Here is a 22,677-nt window from a genome sequence, read left to right on the forward strand (position 1 = left end):
GTGTGTGCCCTCTATGCATTTATATATTAATCACATGAGATGCTTTTGATACAATGATCATGTGCTAATATTGTTTTAAAACTATGATTACTCTAGATACATCAAAACTAAATACATTATCCCAACTGCTTAAACTTAGTAAGATTCTATCATCACAAAAAATATATTCTATGTTTCATATTTTATGTTTCATATTTTGTGTGGACATTGCAACATCTGTGTCTCCACTAATATCTCTGCAAGTCATAACAAGGCAGGAGGTCGTGTTGAATGTTTTGGTACCAGGTCAGAACACAGATATGGTGTCCTGGGCAGAGGAGATTACTGTCTTCTCTGCTTGGTGACATGACGTGTCCACGTATGCAATAAACTGACGAATCAACGGATCAAGAGGGTGGCACTTCCTGGAAGAAATCTACCTTCATTTTTTAGTAAAACATTGTTAGGCTATAAAAAAGGGTTCGAGGGACAAAAGGGGGGTCAGACCTCATGAACTGATCCGCCTTAATCATGTAAATCAGGGAAGTGATGTTTGAACCCACAATTTCTTGACGTATTGTAATAAAATGTAAAAACTAAGAACTTGGACGTCTTCTGCTGATCATTCCCCATCAAACGATCTGCGCAGAGAAATAGGTGAGAGGATTTATTGCTGGTGTCAGATAATTTAATTTTAAAGGTTTCCTCAATGCATTTCTCTAACACAGCTACTGTTGTGATCAAGCTCTTTTCCAGGCACAGTCTGTTTATCTGTTTTTATAGGCATTTTCTATCTGCTTTGTGTAGCAGAGTCTGCTGCTGCTTTTCCTCCTGTTTTTACCGAGTCAGTGCAGGATTTGTTAAACTCTGTTGTTGTGGTGTCTAGGGCGAGACTTAAAACCAGGGGGGACAGGGCTTTCTCTGTGGTCGGCCCCAGACTTTGGAACGTCCTTCCCCTCCACGTCCCAACAGGAGTGTTTTAAGTCTTGTCCTAAGACCCATTTTATTCCCTGGCTTTTTAACTTTGCGTGAGTTTTGTGGTCCTCTGTGTCTTTTATTTATTTTACTACGTTTAACTGCGTCTTTAATTTATTTTACTATGTTTATCTGTTTGATTTTATTGTTTTATTTATAGCATCATTTTAGATGTATGCATTTATTTGATTATTTGTTGTTGATAGTTATATGGAAATGTTTGTTTTATTGTTTTTATGATCCTATGTACAGCATTTTGGAGATGTTTTTGTTGTTTAAATGTTGGATCAGAGTGGTTCTTCAAGCAAGTTAGAGAGTTACAAGGGATTTAACAACTATAAATGCAATTGGCTACAGCAATTTATTGAAATTTAACTGATATATGTGTTCAAATACAAATCACAAGTCAAAACAGAGCTAAATTTTGCTGAATTATAAAAGGTATAAGTGGTCAAATGAAGAGCCATTGGGAGCTGAAAGAGCCGACTCTTCTTGGTGAGCTGAGGCAAATGATCCGGATCACTAAAAAGAGACCAAATTCCCATCACTATCAGTCAGTCAATCAGGCGGTCTAACTTTGATGCAAGTCTCGCTGTAATCTCGCGTTGTTTTGTCCGGCGAGGTTTCTGTCTGACAAGGTTCATGAAGCCGGCTCTGTTTCTCGGCTCAGTCGACAAGTTAACGGCACTTACATATCGGAAGAAACAGTTACACAGGGTTTTGTTTTTATGACAGAAAGCTTATCTGTCGTGATGTTCGCTAAAACTGTAGCGCTCGTTGCTGTGAAGTCACTGAGTAGACCGGCAGACCAGGACCCGCATCTTGTCGCGTCTCGTTTCGCCGGTATCTAGCTTAACGTTACAGTTAAAACGCTAGCTACCGGAGCTACTTCTGTAATTAGAGAAGAGAGTAGAATTAGAGTAGATTATAGAGAAGAACAACTTTCATCTCAGGTCAACCACGCGCTCGTGTTGTAGAGTCCGGTTTGTAAACTAACCGGCTTTTAGTCTCCTTTCCTTTCATTGCCGGCAGAAATGGAGGGACATGTGACGTGGTAGTCCGGGCTGAGGTAGACCGTCTGTCTGCTACCACAGAGACTTGGATAGTACCGGACCCTCATGATGCACCAGCATGGTTCCTTGATGCCCCCTTTGCTTGGTGACGTGTTCTGCCAGTGTAAATCGGGGGATCCCCACCGTGGAGTGGACCCGGGCGGTGGACCACCATCAGCCCCCCGACAGCCCGTGGACTCGGACCCTGCTCCTTCAGTGCACCCCTGTGACATCTGTGGAGGACCTGAGCAGGAGCACAGACTCAAAGTGTTGTTCCAAGTCCTGGATGTGAACGGTGATGGGGGCATCTGTGTCAACGATCTGACAATCGGGCTGAAGAAATTAGGAGTCCATCGCACTGAACATGAGCTAATGGTGAGTGGACATATTTCACTATGAGCTGTTTCACTTTTGTTCACCTTTTCCCTGTTGTGTTTTATTTCTGTTTCTGTTTCTGCCTTAACGTCACCCTGTTAAAAATAATCGCCTAACTCATTTTTCAAGTTTTGCAGGAAACACAAAAAACTTCACCAAAAGTGTAACATATGACATTTATTGATCATTTCACTCAAAAAGGATGTAACAAAGGATGGCTATTGGCATAGTAATAACACTGTGTAAATTATGTAACTTAAGAGAAATAAATGACTTAGGCAATTTTTTGAACATGCCTTTGTGATTTAAGCAAGATATGGTAACACTTTATTTTGAAGGTGTCTACATAAGAGTCACACAAGCCTGTCAGAAACATGACATGACAAGTATCATGAGCATTAATGTTACTTCAAAGTGTCATTAATGTTCATGACACATCCCATGTCATGTTTATGACACGCTCATGTCACTCTTATGTAGACACTTTCAAAATAAAGTGTTACTATATCTTGCTTAAGTCACAAAGGCATGTTCAAAAATTACCTAAGTTTAATTTTATTTTGACTTGGACATAAAAAATCCGCTTAAGTCACACACTTGACATAGGCCATTATATTAAAGGGGTAAAATCACATGATCTGATCAACTGAGGATGTAGGCAATTTTAACAGTGTGACGTTGTTATGCCACCTATACATACATACATATATACAACTTTGAAAAGATTTTGTAGTCACAGACTAAGGTTTTAGACAGACTGTGACTTTTGCAGGGTCACTATTTACAAGACTACAACTAGATTATTTTAGCATTTTTAGCTGCGTTAGTGTGTGCAGTGGTTTGTGTTGGAAAAAAAACAATAAAAAGAAGAAGAGAAGACGCCACAAAATCCCCCCTCACAAAGCTGAAAAGGGTTTCTGTTTTTCTGACATGAAAAGTTGACTATTTTACAGTAAAAATAGATATAAGGAAGAATAAAGGAAAGGAACATTTAGAATTGAATTCATAATAATTTCTTTAATTGAAAGTTACATTTATCAGCTTTATTAACTTTCATTTAGTTAATCATAAATTAATCATTGATTATTTATTACTTATTTATGTATATATGTATTTATACATTTTAACTGGGTCTCCTTGCTTTTCTCTTTACTAAGAAACAGCGCCCAAAATCCCACTTGTGGCCGTAAATATATGACATCACTATATTTTTATTTAGTACTGAGCTTACTAACATTATTGTGATGTTCCTTTTTCCTGTTGAAGTGGTTTTACTGGCTGGTCTGGATAGGGGGACCTTTCCCCCGCTCATCTATTGGTTGGTGATTGTGTTACGTCACTGAGACTTGAGATAATATCAAACACGTTTAATATGATCCAAACCCAAGACTAGGAAAAGACTGATATGAAACAGAGCCGATTACTACCTTAAACTTAACGATGGAGATGACGGGAGCGCTGTGACTCCAGTAAAACTCCTAGATTTACTAAAGACTTTCAGTTTTTAGTCTGGGACTGTGGAAATCGTTTGGTTTAAGCCCACATAAAGCATGAAAAGCTGCTGTTGGGGCAAGTGGAAAGCGCATCCAGTAAAAAGGCTCTCTAGAAAACAGCTGGAATTAATTGGTATTTATGAAATGTGTACACTGTAGTTTTCTCATATGGAGGGACACAATAGGTGTTGAGAATTAGAATACAGCAGCGCTCAGTTGTTGGGTAGCTGGGATTGCTTGCTGCATGCTGACAGTGTACTTAGATGACTCAGGAGGAGGAGGGAGGGAGGGAGGAGGGAGGAGGGAGGAGGCAAGCATCACTCAGCAGATTTTCTGCTGCGAGATGAGACCGAGGGGAAACCCTGCTTTTCACTCCACCCCGTCCTTCTACTCTACGTTCATTTCCATGCTGCTATCCTCTCCTCCATTGGCTGAGGGCCTTGCTCCATGGCCCTACAGTCAAACCTGCTAGTATGGGCTGCAGTGATTGGTCAGGCTGGGCTGCAGTGAGGATGCAGGTTTCTAGAGCCTCTCTTTGCTGCATTTCTCTGGGAGCTGATACTGAAGCTGGCTAAGTGGCAAGTCCTGATCGTCTTCTACTGCTGCTGACATCTTTTATTCATTCTCAACATGAGATACTTACTGCATGACTTTCTAGGCTTGATCAATGAAGAACTCATCCTGCCTCAGAAGTTCAATGGCAAGGGTTTGCATGTAGTTTTTGATTAATATATGTGGACCTGAGCCTGGACGCTTTTAATGAGAAAGAATCTAGTAAGAAGATGAGACACAGAGACAGTGAGCTGGAGCAGTGAAGTGGAGGAAAGTGAAGGAGCCCTCGTTCCAGTTCCACAGTGTCCTCAGCTGACCTTTCTGCACTTGCTCTACTCGTTCAACAGACACAGCTAAGTGTCATTATTGTGTGTGTGCAGAGGGCATTCACCCATACACAGTAAGCCCCGGTTTAAGGACAATGTCGGGCATGCTGACTTTCCTGTGCCAGAGCCTTATTGGCAGGATTCTCTGTAAGCCTGCTGAAACTCAGTTGCCAGAGAAGCAAGAGACTGAAGCTCCTGGAGACTGCAGAGAGCTGCAAGCTGGTCTCCAGGAAAAGACTGCACTCTCCTCTGACAGTAGAACAGTTACTCCAAAGAAGGCAACTGTGTTAATCATGGTGGCACCCCCTACTGATCTTCAACAGGTATGTATCTAAGTGGGTGGCTGGGCCCCTGACTTTTTTATCCAGCACCACCATCAGGTCAGAGTTTTAAATTGTCCTGTAAAATTCTCAACATGTACTGCGTGGGCCGGCACAGAATTTGATTTGTGGGCCTTATTCCTTTATAACAACAATGTGCCTAAGTGCAGGCTAATAGAGCTGGTGAGCTTAGTCTTGTTAACTGGTATGCCCAGTGTATACACAGCTACCGGTACTTACTCAGACATTTCCTCTTAGAAGCTACCAAGGGGGACCTTGGTTTTCTCTTACTTCAACAGGGCTTTGTCACTTCATTAGGACAGTCAATTCAAAGCTGGAATTATTCTAATTTAGTATGCTACAAACGGATAATAAGTAAGTAAGTAAGTAAACTTTATTTATATAGCACCTTTCACAGACAGAAGTCACAAAGTGCTTCACATAAAAATGTACATTCAAGTTTTAAAAGACCAAAACAACAGCAATTTAAACAACCATAGCAGTCCCAAAACAATTAATCAAAAGCCTGAACAAATAAAAATGTATAGATACATTTACTCCCTTTGTGTGAATAGTATTTTCGCACCACTATAATTAAAGGAATTTAACATTTGTATTGCATTATTTATGTTAATCAAAAGTGTTTTGTAACAGCCTGATGATTAAGAATGAGATAGTGATACTTCTTGAGGGTAACGTCTGTAACGCCGGCGAATGTAATAATGTCCAAAAATTTAATAGAAATCTGCAGCTTTTAATGCAATAATCCCACAAACGTTATACATTTTCCCCAAACGCTGCCTACTACAAACACAACACGAGATAACCCACAAATGTAATAACTGTTACCTTTGTGGGGAAATGAAAATCTTCAACTTTTAATATTGTAATAACTTCCCACAAATGTAATAACACAATGAATAATGGTCAACAAAATTAGGGTGGAAACAGGCGTAGCCTATATCACTACATTCAGCTCAACTCCGTTTTTAAAGTGCAACATAGTATGCTTGAGTTACAGGCCAAAATTCTCTCGCTTGATAATGGCAGAATACCTGCAGCCACACAGGCCCTTTCTTGGATCAGATAGACATCCTGCTCTAGGTTGTCACTCGGTTACTATTTGTGAGAGACAAACATGCACATTTTTTTCTCGGGCCGTAACTGTTCTTTCCCATAGGTAGCCATTTTCTGCTGGAAAGTGCAAATTCATGCTCTAGCTAACTGTGGAAGTCCTTCCAGTTTTCCTTGGCAGGCTATACAAGTAAAGTAACATGGACTGTCTAAGTTTAAAAAATACCTTTATGCTTGATTGATGTAAAGTTGTCCAAACTCAACAGAACACAGATGGCGGGAGACGGTGGAAGCTTTGAACCTACTGTTTGTCACATCACTCTGTCCACAAAGCCTTAAGGGTGTTTTTATAAGGGCTGCAAATGAGTTTACAGATTAACCCATTGAAGCCTGGACAGCGGATATGTCGTTTTGTAGTATTTGTATAAGCTCTCAAATACTTTTAGAATTTCATTTCTGTCTGCTACAGAGGCTGAAAAATATATTATTTAGTAGGAAGCATTGACACTTCTGTTGAATTTCCAGAAAAACTTCAGGTTTTAGGGACTTATTTTAAAATCGCCCAGAGGTTTTACAGGCGTTTCAGGCCTCAATGGGTTAATGTTACTGTATATACAGCTAATGTGTTAAGCTGACTGACGCATCTTGACATCGCTTAGGCTAAATAAAAAAAACAAAAAACTCAGTCCCTCAAAGACTTCTACTGTCTCTTCTCTCCTTACAGAAAATAGTGAAAGCCGGAGACAAAGACCTGGACGGACAGTTGGACTTTGAGGAGTTTGTTCATTATCTCCGAGACCACGAGAAGAAACTCCGACTAGTCTTCAAGAGTTTGGACAAGAAGAATGATGGTAAGAAAATCTAGTAACACTTGTTGACTGAATTCTGCTGTGTGCTATCAAAAAAAGATGGGATCTTCACATTTGCACAAAAATATTAAAGGGTTACTCTGTCAATTTTGTATTGTGCACATGTTGTCCATGTGATACTGTGCTATCTTTCCTCTTTCTAAGTAAAGAGGTGGTGCCCCGATGAACTTTAATTTATTTAAAGTATGAATATTAATTTAGTCAATTTCTGATAGCAAAATTAATCTAAATAAGCAGACACCATCTTTTGGTGCCCCCTGCTGGAGGTGATTTGTATCTGTTACCAGATATCCCTACAATTAAAATAACGAGTGTAGTTGCAAGTACTCAACTCAAGTAATCTTCTGTATTACAGTTTCAGTACCCATCCCTATACTGCTTCAAAGTAACTGTGGTACTTGGGAACCTTCATAGATGTATAGTGAAATCAAAAGTACAATATTTGTCTTTCAAATGTAGAGGAGTAAAAATCACAAGCTCGTAATTTAACTCTTTAACTGTTTTATTTGGAATAGAAACCAGTAGTCTAGGCCATTTAACACGTAATCCAGTAATGTCTATGTGAGAGTGTGTGTGCGTTCAAAGGTTATCAGTGTGAATGTGTCAGGAGTAGGCAAATCTAAATCAAGTATTTGCATGCATGTCTAGGCCTGTCATGATAACAAACTTTATAGGATGATATATTTTCCCAGAAACTATCACGAGAAACAATAGTATTGTGGAGTACATCCTTTTCCACAGCAATGAATTTTTAAATCTTAAGAATATTAAACATTGGAATTGAAATGTGGAAAATAAATATTAAAACATCCTAGATAAATAAAACATAAATAACTAAACTACAATCAAAACAAATGAAATAGACTCTCGGGCTCTGTTAACAGAAACTGCACGGAGATCAATTTTATATTATAATATATTGTACATTTTATATAAACGGCTGTTAGGGAGATTTGTTTGTCAATTCCTACTGCCTGTAAAACATTTACTGTATAACTTAAATAGCACAAAAAGTCTGCGTTATAATCATAGACTGTATAAAATTGTTATAATGCGTCCACTATAAGAGGGGCGTGGCTCCTTTAAGAGGCAGCCAGGGCAGTCAGTGATGCGCAGTAGCGCAGTGCTAATAAGCGTAATAATATGTGCTACAGCAACATGTGTTCCCTTAGCGATTTCTGTTTGTTTACAGCAAGCACCGGACACTCTGTGCACAGTTAGCAACAGTGGTTTGTTTACCATCAGCGGCAGACACCACGTGTATAGTTAGCATGGCGGTTGTTTACAGTAAGCAGTTCCCGCTGTGCACAGTTGGTGACGGCGGCCACAGTTGTTGTGCTGCTGCTGAGCTGAACAGTCCAATATGTTCCCACACCACACAGGCTTTGGCACCAACTCGATTTATTCCTACAAACTTTCTGGAGTTGTGTGTGTGAGCCTCCCACAGAGAGCAGGCTGAGTGACAGGAGAGGGACAGAAGCAGTGCGACTGACGAAAGTGTTGATGGCTTATGTAAACAACAATTATGGAGTCCATAAAAATCGTTTCCAACTTTTTTATTGCTTTTAAAGGAAAACAAGTACAGCAGTCCAATAAAAGTAAAAAGTACATTGCAATCCAATTAAAAATAAATGAATAAATATAATAATAATAAATAAATACATTTAAAAAAGGAGGGGGGGGGGACCAGGCAGCTACCCCCCTCCCCCAACTTGGATCTCTATAAAACTCTTACAGGACATGAGAGACCATGTTTTTACAAGAAATGCAAATAAAAATATTGATTACAGCAATTCCTTGATCATATCTGCCATCGTTTGCCACGCTAGAATAGTATCAGCTCCAGCACCTTGCATTCTTGCCACTGAAAGCTCCATAATTATTATGTCAATGTATGTGTTAATCCAGTGGGGCTTGGTAACTGTATGTGGAGGTTTCCAGCATAAAGCCAGCATCTTTATCGTGTCCATTTTTTATATATTGAACGATAAGTGGATATAGTCATTATAGACAGGCCTATGCATGTACCCCAGGGACCCATAAGACATTGTACAACTGTCTTTTACAGGCGAGCTATTAATGAGTCTGACTAGTAGACTGACCTATATGTGTAAAAGGAGTTCACCTTTAATTAATGCATCATTCATTTCTGTGGCTTAGGGCGGATCGACTCACAGGAAATCATGCAGTCACTGCGTGACCTGGGAGTGAACATTTCTGAGGAACAGGCTGAGAAGATTCTCAAAAGGTGAGATCCACTGTCTCTTATACGCTGAATGGATTCTCAGGTCTATTTAGTCCCTGTTTGTGAGTGTGCGACTGTGATTTCTCTGTTTACTGTATAGGATGTGTCATATTTTTACAAATGGGATCTGATTCAGAGAAGCTGCTCTATACCCCCTCCATTTGACTACAGGCAGCAGTTAGGTAATAGTCGGACTATCTGTTAATTACATTTAAATGGAACTTTTTCTTTTTTCAACTGAATGTGAAGGCTGCAGCAGCCCAGGGTGAAAAGAGATGAAATGTCTGTTGTAAATGTATCACTGTTGGGGTTCACATATGCCTCAAACTCTGATTAAGAATTGACTTAACTATAACCAAATGACAATATTAACATGTAGCAATGGTTGAAGGTATTTGGAGTTACCAGGAGGTTGGCATTGTAATACATGTACAGCATTAAATGGACAGCATGCATATACTGCAAGGCAAGATGGCGACCTAAGTTATCAAAATCACCATATGGCTGACAAAGATTCATAAAACCAAGATGGCGGAGAGGGCCAGATGTTGAGATGTGGGATCGGATCAAAGAACCATGTGCCAAATATGAAATTCCTTATCAGAGGTGTATGTCCATGCCAATTTGAAGTATTTTAATAATAATAATAATTCATTTCATTTATGGGCGCCGTTCTGAACACTCAAGTTCACCTTACAAAGTCAACAATAAAACACTCAGTCCATCATAAAAGCAGGCAATAAAAATACTAATAAAACTACATAATAATAATACTGATAATAATACTGATAATAACAAACAGAAAGGTGGGGTCATTTAAGTGAAAGCATTTTATGTTTAATCTCATGTGTCGGGTTAGAAAGAAGTAGTTCGCAAAGCAAGACTAAAATTCATTTTCAAGTGGTGTAGTGTTGGGACCACAGGGATGCTACACATGGACTTTGCCCATTTCTACATACTGAACTGGTCTGAATGTGAAGGAAACAGCATTCTGTAACCCTTTGTTCTCCAACAGAGGAGACAGTCACCAAACTCGGGCCCCTACAGATGTGTGATAACTCAGAAAGACCTCCGACAGCATGGGGTCTCCTGCTTATAACCCCAAACTCCCATTACTTCAACCTCTTTCTCCTCCTGCCTCTCCCATGAGAGACTGACCCTGCTCCACTCAGAAGAGAGGAGCAGGGTCAGTCTCTATTTTTTCAGCATCTGGCTTGGGCCCCACAGCACCCCAAAGGTCAGGGCTTGTGCAGCGACCAGTCTGCAGACTGCTGGGCTCCACCAATAACCACTCTCCAGCCCTTTTTCTGCACCTTTCCTCACATCATATCCAAAGATAGCAACAAGGAAAGGCTAAGCACAAGACAGTTGTCATCTAAATATCACTGATGCAGTGATTGACAGAACATTTTTTTTTTATAACTGAACAATACAACCATATTATCTCACTCTACTTCATAATTACTTCATAATTAAATTGATGAATGAATAATTAAACAACTCGGTGTCTCTCTGCCATGCCGGCTGCCCACAGAGCAGCACCTTGTTGGCCACTCACTTCTTTTTCGGAAGCAGACTATTTAAATGCTAATTAAAATGATAAAAAATTGCCCTGCTGGTCTTGGCTGTGTTTTCCACCTCTGTCAAAGTGAGATGTAAAACTTCCATGCATAGGAACACACACACCGACCCTCTCATCGGTGACGGCACCCCACATAAACTGCCCACGGTGATCTTTTTTTTGCAGCGGAAAGATTCCATTTCTGTTTGCATCTGAGGGAAATTTGGACTAATACACCCCGAGTTGCTCAGCAGCTCAGGTTCTGAAGGGTCCCTACTGGCCATGTCGCTCCTCATCCATAACATGCGCAGCACTTGTATTTTTGGGCCCCATTGCCCCCGCTTTTGTATCTAAAAAAACAATATTCGGTAACGCAATATATTAAGGTCCTTGTAATAACCATTAATTAACACGTAATAAGGCCCTTGTAAGTCCTTACAAGATGCTTATTAACATTACTGTGTGTTTATAAGCCTTTATAAGTGTTAATAACAGCATTATAATACAGCTAATGGCAGGCTATAAGAGATGTATAATAAGAACATTAATAAAAGCCTCATGAGTATCTTATAATTCTTCATAATAGCATTACAAACACCCATAACCCACCCATTATGTCTTTGCCATGCCTTTATTAATCTTTTGTTTGCTTATTGATATTAAAATATACTTTATTGCTCATCAATTATAAGTTAACTATGCACTTGTTAACAGTTAACTATGCTTTTTGCAGCTAAAGGGATCTAAAGCGAGAACAAGCAATAATATTTGTTCTATTTGTCCTTGTCTAGTTCCGCTAACCGTCTGTCTGTCTGTCTGTCTGTCTGTCTGTCTGTCTGTCTGTCTGTCTAACTGTCTGCATTTTCTTCTCTTCTCTTTGTTGGTGTCAGAATAAGGAGGGGTCATATCTGGGCCCCTATCTTGTAGTAAGTAGCAGCTTTTATAGTCTGCTTGCTCAGCCAGTGCTACACTGACTCTAACACTCACTACACTATGTCTAATTCAGTCTAATTTTATTCAGTGATTTCAGATTTCTTAAATATAAATAATATCACATTGGCATACAAAAAGAAAAATGCTCTGATAACAGACTGGATCAGTTATTAATGCACTAACAGTCATTTAACAAAGGAATCTGTGAGAAGATAGCAAATAGCTTCTACTGTTTTTAACTAAGTTTGTATGCATTGGTTATTTTACATCCCCAGTATGGACAAAAATGGCACAATGACCATTGACTGGAATGAGTGGCGGGATTACCACCTCCTGCATCCAGCAGACAACATTCCTGAGATCATCCTCTACTGGAAACATTCCACGGTACGCAATCTGCCTTCTGTCTCAAAACAAGGACACCAAACAGGTTAAATGTCGTCTTTCCTCCTCAACTGGATTTGTAAACTGTGAAGAGGACGTCCTGTGAATTTATTCAGTCTGCAGGAACTAGGCGCAATGAGCATAAATAGGAGCAGATGATCAGATCTCATTCTTGTCTTATGGAAGTTTCTTGTTCTAAAAACAACTTATCGTGTTACAATGTATGTTTTAACATGAATTATTCACTTTGTGTCGTAAGGTTTTGTGATTAACCATAATAAGATAGTGTGTGAAGAAGTGTATGTTATAACAAGAATTGGTACATATTAAAATTATGGTACTTTAACATTTTCTAGAGTAAAAAGCATCTTGTAAAGATGACATTTGTGTAGTGAGCTGCATATATTTTACACTCTTGCAGATACCCATCCCTTTCTTATTGTAAAAGCATATTAGCCTCCAGAAAAAGCCTTTTAATTAGTCTGTAACTGTGTTTGCAAGTAATTTAATTACTGGTAAATATTTAAATAGTTCTTAAATACTTTTTCCCATTTATCAAACCAGATCTCTTACAATATGTGTCCTACCCTAATTCGGTTTTCCTCTTTCCTCCTCAGATCTTTGATGTTGGGGAGAGTTTGTTGGTTCCTGATGAGTTCACAGCCGAAGAGAAGAAAACAGGAATGTGGTGGCGACACCTAGTGGCTGGAGGAGGAGCTGGTGCTGTGTCTCGGACCTGTACGGCACCACTGGACAGGCTCAAAGTACTCATGCAGGTAAAACACAACACACAGCTGATGAATGAGTCATCATAGACCAGGGGGGCTCAAATACAGATCTTAAAGGGCCACAAAGAAAGGTCCATTTATTGAGGTCGGTCAGGCCACATGCCACATTAAAAAAGAAAATGTCCTTTTTTATTCAAAATAACAAACAAAAATAACAAAAACATTCACTTAAATAAAATATAATTCCCATTTTGACATAAATTAATGAAATATTAAGAATTAATGTATAAAAACTCCCTTTTTGACTCATCATAGTATCTCACAAACACCATCAACTGAGCATTATCAGCTAGAGAAATGCACTCTGCAGTTTTTATTCCATCACACAGCTGATTACTTAGATCACCTGTCAGTACTTTTGCTTGCTGTGGAATCTGAGAAGGGGATTTGCTTAATTTTAGCTTTAGTTTCCTCTTTTTGTTTGCCTTCAAACATTGTGTCCATCACTTCAGTCATGCATTCTCTTATTATTTCTGCATATGAGAATGGCTTCTTGTGTTTACCCAAAATCCATACTACTCTCAGTGAGCCCTCTGTTGTTATTTGTTGTTGTGTCATAGATGTGACATGAATCCTGCTTGCAGCTTGATATGACGATTTCAGTGCATTTATTTTTGTTGTTCTTACCTTTGAATTTTGAATTCCTATGCTTTGTCTCATAATGCTGTTTCAAATTGGAAATCTTCATCACAGCTTTAGTACGACGGTGTGTACAGCTGGCAAAGAGTCAATATGCAAACTAGTGATGTGTCGGTCGCGACTGAGCCGGCTCACATCCATCAGCGAGCCGTTCTTCTTTCTTTCCTTTTTTTTTAACTTGGGTGGCAGTGCTGACGGTGACAATGACAGAAATAATATAATATAATATATGTAATTGGTCTTCCTCAATGCCAATCTGCCCTGAAAAAACTAATAAAAAGTTCCAGTTAGATAGATGATAGTGATTAGTTTATAGAGACACCTAAAACTGTTGGATGCTGCTGTTTTGCACATTGTATTATATTTATTTTTATTATGTTGCTTGTTTATTATTATTATTATTATTATTCTATACCCAAAACATTTTGTTTTTTTGTCCAAATGTCAGAAGTTGGCATTAACAAAACACATTTACTTGATTGCTGTATTTAATTTCTATTTTTTCAGTACTTTAATTGTTTTGTTAGGTGTGTGTGTTTACATTTTTTTTTAAAAGTCAATAGCTGTCCTTTTTTAGTTTCTATGCTTAGGTTTTTATAGGCATTTTCTATCTGCTTTGTGTAGCAGAGTTACAAGGGGTTTTACAACTGTAAATATAACTGGCTACAGCAATTTATTAAAATATAAGTGATATATGTGTTCAAGTACAAATCAAAAGTCAAAACAGTGCTAAATTAGGCTGAATTATAAAAGGGATAAGTGGTCAAATGAAGAGCCATTTGGGATCTGAAAGAGCCGACTCTTCTTGGTGAGCTGAGGCAAATAATCCGGATCACTAAAAAGAGACCAAATTCACATCACTAATGCGAACCGCGCCAAAAAACGAAAGTGAAAGTTAAAAATTGCGCTCGCAGCGCGACCCGTTGACAGACTGTCTGTGTATCGTTGGCATGGAGACAAGTCCCGATGTACACGTACCGACCCAACCAAAACCTATAGCGAAGAAATAACACTTTAAGGGCCACAAATTAGGGTTGTCACGAAACTAAAATTTTCAACTCGATACCGATACTCAGGAAACTATTCGATACTCTATACCATTTTCGATACCACAAGGATAAAAACAAAGACCTCAAAATTTAACAGAAATATTTTTATTAACAAGAAAAATGCAACATGTAAAAATGAACAGAACCACAGGTTAAATATTTATAATAAAAAACCGTTGTGCAAAAAGAAACTGCAACTATGATAACAAGCTTCAGATACTCGATACTTTTGAAAATGAGTATCGTATCCGGATACAACATTTTAGTATCGATACTTTTTTGAGTATCGATACTTTTGACAAACCTACCACAAATAGGTGGCCGGCGCCTCGGATGCGGCCCGAGGGCCACCTATTGAGTACCGCTGTCATAGACAAAGTGAACAAAGAGAAGTGAATTAGTGATCCCAGTGTGAATACTTATTGACTGTTTGTCCTGTTCTGGCCATCTGCAGGTTCACGCCTCTAAGAGCAACAGCATGCATATCACTGGAGGCTTCCTTCAGATGATTCGGGAGGGTGGTGTGAGGTCACTGTGGCGAGGAAACGGTATCAATGTCATCAAAATTGCCCCAGAGTCTGCTATTAAGTTTATGGCCTACGAACAGGTATGTACCAATACAGCTGTGACTCCAGTAAGCTGTGTATTTCTGTCACATTTTATGTTGTTGCATAACAAATAAATGTCCCGTCTGTCAGATTAAACGATTGATTGGAATTAACCAGGAGACGTTGGGCATCTCAGAGAGACTGGTGGCAGGCTCTCTGGCTGGAGCCATCTCTCAGAGCAGCATCTACCCCATGGAGGTGAGAGAGCAACACAGGCAGAATAAAAAAAAAAAAGGATTGTGTTCATTCTGTTAATGTTATGAAGCAAATCCTGACTCATTATGTTTGTATGCAGAACTGTCCAAGTGGATTCCTTCTGTCTTGTGACCGACTGCCAATTTAACTTTTAGACTTGAACTCATCATGTGAAACTGTACTGATTTCTGGAGGAAATCAGATCTCCACACGCAGACTCACTGACCTCCAGTTATGCACAAGTGTGAGCAAGTTATTTATGTAAATGAGGTTCATAACACACAATGTAATTTTACAGGAGAGATAATGCACGGCATGTATACAGTTGTGGTCAAAAATGTGCATGCATTTATAAAGAACACAATGCAATGGCAGCCTGTCGTTTCCAAACCATTTCCCCAGCTTTTATTCTTCTATGATTGAATGATCGGGGCACACATGAACTTGGGTTCTTTTGTGAATATTCTATGGGTCTTCTGAAAATGTGATTAAATCTGTTTGGTCAAAATGTACAAAGAGCAATATTAGTTAAATGTCCCTTGGTCACTTTGACCTAAATGAAATGCCTTTGGTAGCTCTTGGTTGAATCTGTGCAGTACAGCTAAATGTCTTGTCTTTCTTTTGATTGTAATCAGTTTTTGTTTCATGTGAACACAGAACTTTCCTTTGTCTATGCGATCAGCAGCACATTTCAGTTAAGCCTAAATGCTGCTTCTAGAGCCCACGGTGATGTGAAACACACCTGACCATGGATACTGATATGGAAACTCATTCAAATTCATTGCAGACCTGCTTTTTGGTCTTGACTGGTTTTCTCTCACAGCATAACTATGCCATGCACTTTACACTTGTAAACAAATGTTTTTTGCATGGTTGATCTTTAGACCTGTACCTGATATAAACTGGTCAATAGGCTGCTTCTTCAGATCAATGCTGAGCTCCTTAGACTGTGTTTATGCCCTGTTTAAATGGGCTCAGAGAAGTCACCAGCTCCAGTCAATCATAATCACTCAAAATAAGAAGCCACACTGTAAATAATCGCTGTGAAATCTACAGTTATTTACTTTATTATTCACAGTTCATCACTGTGTTTGATTTTGACAGTATAGTGCTGTATAATTTACGAATCGCTCCTTGTGACAAAATTACAGTAGTTAAGACATTACTAGGCAAGTTTATTTTTTTATTAAGCAAGGCAAGTTTATTTGTATAGCACAGTTCAACACAAGGTAATTCAAAGTGCTTTACATAAACATTAAAAACAGCAAGACACAATTGAAAACAGTGGTCAATTAAAACGGGGAAATAGAAATAAAAATAGAAATAAGATAAAATAAGATACAGCAGGATAAGAAAAGAGATGAAATAATAAGACGCACAAGTCAAACATTGCGTAGTTAAAAAGTAAGGGCAGTAGAGTACCGCAGATAAGTGTTAAAGTTAAGAGTACGCTGCAGTAAACAATAGTGTTTTTAGTCCTGATTTAAAGGAGCTGACCGTTTGGGCAGACCTCAGATATACAGGTTGTTAGTTACTGTAGAAAAAAACACAGTAGACAGTGTAGTACTATGAAAAGTAAAGTAGACTACCCCATTTTTCCATTTTTATCATAATTTTGATCCGAATCAGTCCTATACAAATACTGTTTAAATAATTAACTTAAAGTTTTTTATACAAAACACAGTATGGAAATCAATTGCAAAACATTAACTGTATTAATATTATTTATTTAGTGTATAGAGTAATTACTTGCAATTACTAGTTATTTCTATAAAAAGTGATGAAATTATTATCAAATTAACAGCATTGTTTACTGTATATTGTCATATACAGTACCATTCAAAATCACAATGTTTAACTGGTTGTTTTTTTATTCTTACAGTAAACAAATCAGTACTGTAAATAAAACTAAAATCACAGTGTTTAATTTTTATTTTACAGTATAAAAAAACAGTAAATAATTACAGTAAGTTACTTGTTAATTGCTGCCAATAACTTACTGTAAAAATCACAGTCAATTCTTTACAGTGCATGCAACAAAGAACATTTGATTGACACAACTACACTATCACCAAAACTGATCATTGAAGTCACTGTATGTATATTTTTGACCCAGCTGATTTGAGAATATTTCTTAAAGACTCATAAAAAACAAATGAATTCATGTTTTTGTGACAGAAGTATGCACTCCGATCATTCCATCAGAACAGTTGTTGTACATGTTGTAGTTTCTTTCTTTCTTTTCTGCACATTTTGCATATAATTTGCACTCTGCACATTCTTCACTTAATTTGCACTAGGTTGTATATAGTATACTGTATATTGTTAAATGTCTTTTTCTATTAGATTGTTTGTTTGTTTTTTCTTTATCTAAAAGGGTAGCAATTTTTGTGGTCGCCTGTTACAAATACATTCCCCTGCTGTGTGATTAATAAAGTTGAATCTAATCTAATCAGTTGTAGAAATGCTGCCATAACACATATGTCCTTTACATGTATGGGAACTTTTGAGCACAACTGTAGTTTGTTCAAGTATGAAAGATGTGTGGCAGTCTTGGACAACAAAGTGTGGTGTCCTTCATGTGCCAAAGACCCGACATCACTTTCTGTTGTCTTAGGTCCTGAAGACACGGTTGGCCCTGAGGAAGACGGGCCAGTACTCGGGCATCTTGGATTGCGCCAAACATATGTTAAAGAAGGAGGGCACGGCTGCTTTCTACAAGGGCTACGTCCCCAACATGCTGGGCATCATCCCCTACGCTGGCATTGACCTGGCTGTCTATGAGGTGTGTTTTTGTTGTTAGGGATTACTTTTCATTTATCCGTGAGAGGAGACATGCAATGGTTCCTTGATAGGCGACATGCCACCATACCTCAGCACTTTATTAAACTGGTCACATAGTAATTATCCAACACACTCTAGTGCAGGCATGTCCAAACTATTCCACAAAGGGCCGTGTGGCTGCAGGTTTTCGCTTCAACCAAGCAAAAGCAAACAGTTTGACCAATCAACTGTCTGAAGACTGAGATCAGTTGATTAACTGAGTCAAGTCTGGTGTGCTGCTGCTTGGTTGGAACGAAAACCTACAGCCACACGGCCCTTTGTGGAATAGTTTGGACATGCCTGCTCTAGTGATTAATGCTTAATGCTCAATGTTCCCCGGACAAATGCTGTATTTGGAAAAACTCCTTTCAGTTTTTCTGCTGCATCTACCTGGAACATCTTACAACATTCACTCAAACCCAACACAATTATAACTAGTGATGTGCCAGTGAAGCTTCATGAACCATTTTCTTTATGTTCTGAGTCCACTAGATGGCGCTTTCTGAACAACAACTTGCTGAAACCACACTCAATTACCATAGCTTCAGCTTTTTTCTTTAAACCAATAGCTCCATCTAGTGGGCACAGAAAATAATGAAAATGGTTCATGAAGCTTCATTGGCACATCACTAATTATAACTCTGGGCCAGTTTAAATCTATGACAACCAATAACTGCCTTTCACTGTAACTGTTTTTAATGTTTTTGCATGTGTTTGTATGTACTTTTTCATGTTTTCTCTGCACTCTGTTTTGTGTTTTCTCTGTACTCTCGACATCATTGCAAATGAGGGGTTGCCCTCAATGATTCCTCGAGAAAATAAATAAAGGATAAATTATTTTAGTTTACTCTTTTTTTTCTTTTTAGTTCAGTCTGATGCATTTGCTCTCCTCTCCTCTGTCAGACACTGAAAAACTCCTGGCTGCAGCGCTATGCCACAGACAGTGCTGATCCGGGAGTGTTTGTTCTCCTGGCTTGTGGCACCACTTCCAGCACATGTGGCCAGCTGGCCAGCTACCCACTGGCCCTGGTCAGGACTCGTATGCAGGCACAAGGTCAGTCACTGCACAACCCCAATGCACTGTACACTTTCTATTAGAGGCATACAAAGATAGGATTATTAGTTTTAGGAACGCCCCAATTGATAGATTACCCAGTCTTCAGCCAGTTTATTCAAATCGTTGGACCCTTTGCAATAACATTTTTCAGTAACAATATATTAGGGAACACATATTCAACATTAATTATTTGCTTATTAGCATGCAAATAAGTAACATATTGGCTCTTAATGAGTCATTATTAAGTAGTTATTAATGCCTTATTCTGCATGGCCTTATTATACAAGCAGTAAGCCATTAACTAACAGTTTTCCCTCAATAACCTCAGAATTATTGCTTATTATTAGTAAGTAAGGAAGTTGTTGTATATGAGTTATGATCTTAATATGCTTTACTTTGTATGGACTTTATAAGTCTCTACATAGCGGTGAACGAAACCATGGAAACGGCAAATAGCCACCTTCTCCAGACCTTTGACGTGACTGGTGGCTCCAGTCTCTACAAAGTGGCTCACTGGTAGAGTAACATTGGTGCAAAGTGACCCGCTCTACTAATGTGTAATCATTTTACTGATCGTAATGGGCATGGTGTATCATGTTCATATGTATACATTCACTGTGAGTAGCTCTGTGTGTGGTGTGTTGTTGGATGAGCGTGTCTTCCTCTGTTTCCTTAGCAACCCTGGAAGGCGGCCCTCAGATGAGCATGACGGCCCTGTTCAAACACATCATAAGGACAGAGGGGCCGTTGGGACTCTATCGAGGCCTGGCACCCAACTTCATGAAGGTCATTCCATCTGTCAGCATCAGCTACGTGGTCTACGAGAACCTCAAGATCACACTGGGGGTCCAGTCAAGGTGATGAGTGAGGCAGAGAGGAGATCAAGAGGCAAGATGTTTTGGCTTTTCTTTGAGTTGAAGAATGAGTATGTTGGGCTCTATGAAATACACAGCTAACATTCAACATATTGAGATTTTAAAAAATCTGGAATTCCATGGCTTTAAGGATTAACGCAAGACGCTGTGAATGAAGAGGAATGAGAACTTGCAGAGGGGCTGATGAAGACTTTGAAGATGAAGGGAAGCTTGACTGGAGCCATTTCTGTCAGTAACTTTGATTTCAAATATGTCTTTAACAATCGAGGAGTGCTTCAACAACTGATCATCTTGGATTAGGAAGACAAACGTTTACAGTGATGTCAGGGGCAGTCCTGCTGGTCCGTGTTAAGGGAAATCTTTGTCTTGAAGGGCTTTGCTAAGACATATCAAGAACTCTCTGGACTTATTTTATCATCTCGATTTAGCATCATGTTGGCTTCTCAGCTCTGTCTCGTGCTCTCTCGCCACCCAAACAAAGCCACAAGTTTCTGCTTAATGAGAAAAAAACAGTGGCTGAACTAGGCACCTTCAAGTCATTCATGCATACTAATAATTTAATCAATCATGATTTTGTTTTGTTGAGTTTTCTCCATGACACCTCCAGTGCTTTGTAAATGTGGCAGTTACAGGTTAAAGACATTCAGCTACACTTTGTCAGTTGCTTTGAGGAGTGAAATGTGACCACAAGCAGGAGACAACAAACATGATGTCATTAACTTTACTTTGTGGTTAACTATGTTACACTGAGGCAGTATTGAGGGAAACTCAGTTGGTCATCACATAATATATATGTGATCCCAAAAAATGGGTCATATTACCAACAACTTCAACGAGAATTTGGGGATTTTTCCACCTGGAGCCTATTTTAAAATCAGTCCACTATTAAGGGAAATAGCTGCATAGCGCTCTGGTGGAAACAAGCTATAATATAAATATATATATAATAACTCCGGCCCATCCCATTACATCATAGCTTGTTGAACTCTCCCCCAAAACATAACAGATAAACAGTATTTACTGATGAACCATCAGGCCAAAATGTTTGTTGTGTTACAAGCTGTAGCTCTAAGGACTATTTCACTGGCTCATCAACTAGTGATATTTCCATTCTACTACTTTGTAAACAAGTCCTTTATGTCACATCAACAGAGGCAGCACTCAGCCTGATGACGCCTGTGTCAAATGAGACACACACTCCCATGAGTGCCTTGTGTGCCTCTTGCATAAATGCACTTAAACACTACTATGGGTGGAGTCTGAGGATCATTAAATGCACTTTAAGGTACTCTGCTTTAATTCCTGTTTTTATTATATTATTATTTATGTATTTATTTGAAAAAGAGGAGGTTCATTACTGAATTAGTGATCTATTGGTTCAGATGTCTGATTTTACAGTATCTGTGGTCTTGGCCAAAATCTGATGCAACCAAGTCGTTTGTTTAGTGATAAAAGCAACTCTGATATGGTTTAAAGTCAAAGCCTCAAACATATAAATTCCTAGTGTTCAATAGAAAAAAGTGAAACAGAAAAAATCAATCATATGAGTGAATGCTGAAATATATGGAATTGAAACAACATTTTCTGGAGTAACTGGAGAAATTATTAAAACACAACTCATTGTGAACTGTTTGTCATTTTTCACTTGTTAGAGATCATTTTTGTTTCTTTACAGATGTTTTGAAAATGCAAATTATGATTTATTTTAGTTACTGTGCCTGTGTAACCGAGCCCTCACTCAGATATCGTATATAGATAACATAGTGATGGGGAGATGCAGGGTCAGGCTGTAGGGGACTTACACATTTTTTCTCTGTAAGGGGCCACAAGTCAAAAATGCTTTTTTTTAAAAAAGAGTTTTCCAGGTTTGTTTATCTGTAAAACGTAATCTGATTAAAAAAAAGTAACTAGTAACTAATGTAAAAGTACATTTCCCTCTGAAATATAGTGAAGCAGAATAATAAAGTAGCATAAAATGAAAATACCTAAGTAAAGTACAACTATGTCAAAATTATATGAAAGTAAATGTGCTAAGTTACTTTCCACCCCTGTAGTGCTCTCGGGGTACAAGAATCGCACATTCTAATGGATCCACTGACAGGAGAATAGCTTTAATAACCATTGTTGTGCTAAAATATATGCTAACAGAAAAAATACCAACAAAAGAAAAGGGGCAAAGAAAGGAAAAGGAGAAGTGAGTAGACCATTAGAGAGCGTGCTATGAGGCAGCGGGGGTTCCCCGCCTTTCGCCCAACGCCAGCTGGGATTGGCTCCAGCCAAACTTGGATAAGTGGTTAAGGATTAATTGATTCATTTATTAATGAATAATGACTAAATTTGCGGCATCAAGCGAGATCACACGGGCAGGTGCAGCCATGATCTGGGTGTAACCATGAAATTTGAGTCAAAGGTTAATGGCCTATAATGCCAGAGCCTTTATTCTTTTAAATGCTGGTTTCAGCAGGCACTTACCACGACCACAAACCCACTTTAACTCCACAGGGC

At 38.7% G+C, this 22,677-nt stretch overlaps 1 protein-coding gene across 4 annotated transcripts; it reads left to right on the forward strand.

Moving 5' to 3' along the window:
- Positions 1–1,547: 1,547 nt before the first annotated feature.
- LOC131992427 (calcium-binding mitochondrial carrier protein SCaMC-2-like) lies at positions 1,548–21,799 on the forward strand. Of its 4 annotated transcripts, XM_059358014.1 has the most exons (12): positions 1,548–2,197; positions 2,324–2,381; positions 6,871–6,997; positions 9,176–9,263; positions 11,712–11,747; positions 12,030–12,141; positions 12,756–12,914; positions 15,069–15,221; positions 15,313–15,420; positions 18,035–18,202; positions 19,144–19,294; positions 19,974–21,799. In XM_059358014.1, exons 1-12 carry the CDS (start codon positions 2,073–2,075, stop codon positions 20,156–20,158), a joined length of 1,470 nt encoding a protein of 489 aa, XP_059213997.1. In that variant the 5' UTR covers positions 1,548–2,072; the 3' UTR covers positions 20,159–21,799. The 4 variants fall into 4 exon arrangements, with proteins under 4 accessions (XP_059213997.1, XP_059213994.1, XP_059213995.1 ...); XM_059358011.1 differs by having other exon boundaries at positions 1,548–2,381; XM_059358013.1 differs by lacking the exons at positions 1,548–2,197; positions 2,324–2,381 and adding an exon at positions 4,356–5,075.
- The last annotated feature ends 878 nt before the right edge of the window (positions 21,800–22,677 follow it).

The sequence above is a fragment of the Centropristis striata genome, chromosome 19 (assembly GCF_030273125.1).
Source record: "Centropristis striata isolate RG_2023a ecotype Rhode Island chromosome 19, C.striata_1.0, whole genome shotgun sequence".
NCBI classification, from domain to species: Eukaryota; Metazoa; Chordata; class Actinopteri; order Perciformes; family Serranidae; genus Centropristis; species Centropristis striata.

What these genes read in the sequence shown, in the direction of transcription:
- LOC131992427 (XM_059358011.1), top strand. Translation starts at nt 2,073, where the DNA reads ATGATGCACCAGCATGGTTCCTTGATGCCCCCTTTGCTTGGTGACGTG. An exon ending in GCTGAGAAGATTCTCAAAAG is followed by an intron (nt 9,264 to 11,711) that starts GTGAGATCCACT and finishes TGTTGGTGTCAG; the next exon opens with AATAAGGAGGGGTCATATCT. An exon ending in TTGACCTGGCTGTCTATGAG is followed by an intron (nt 18,203 to 19,143) that starts GTGTGTTTTTGT and finishes CTCCTCTGTCAG; the next exon opens with ACACTGAAAAACTCCTGGCT.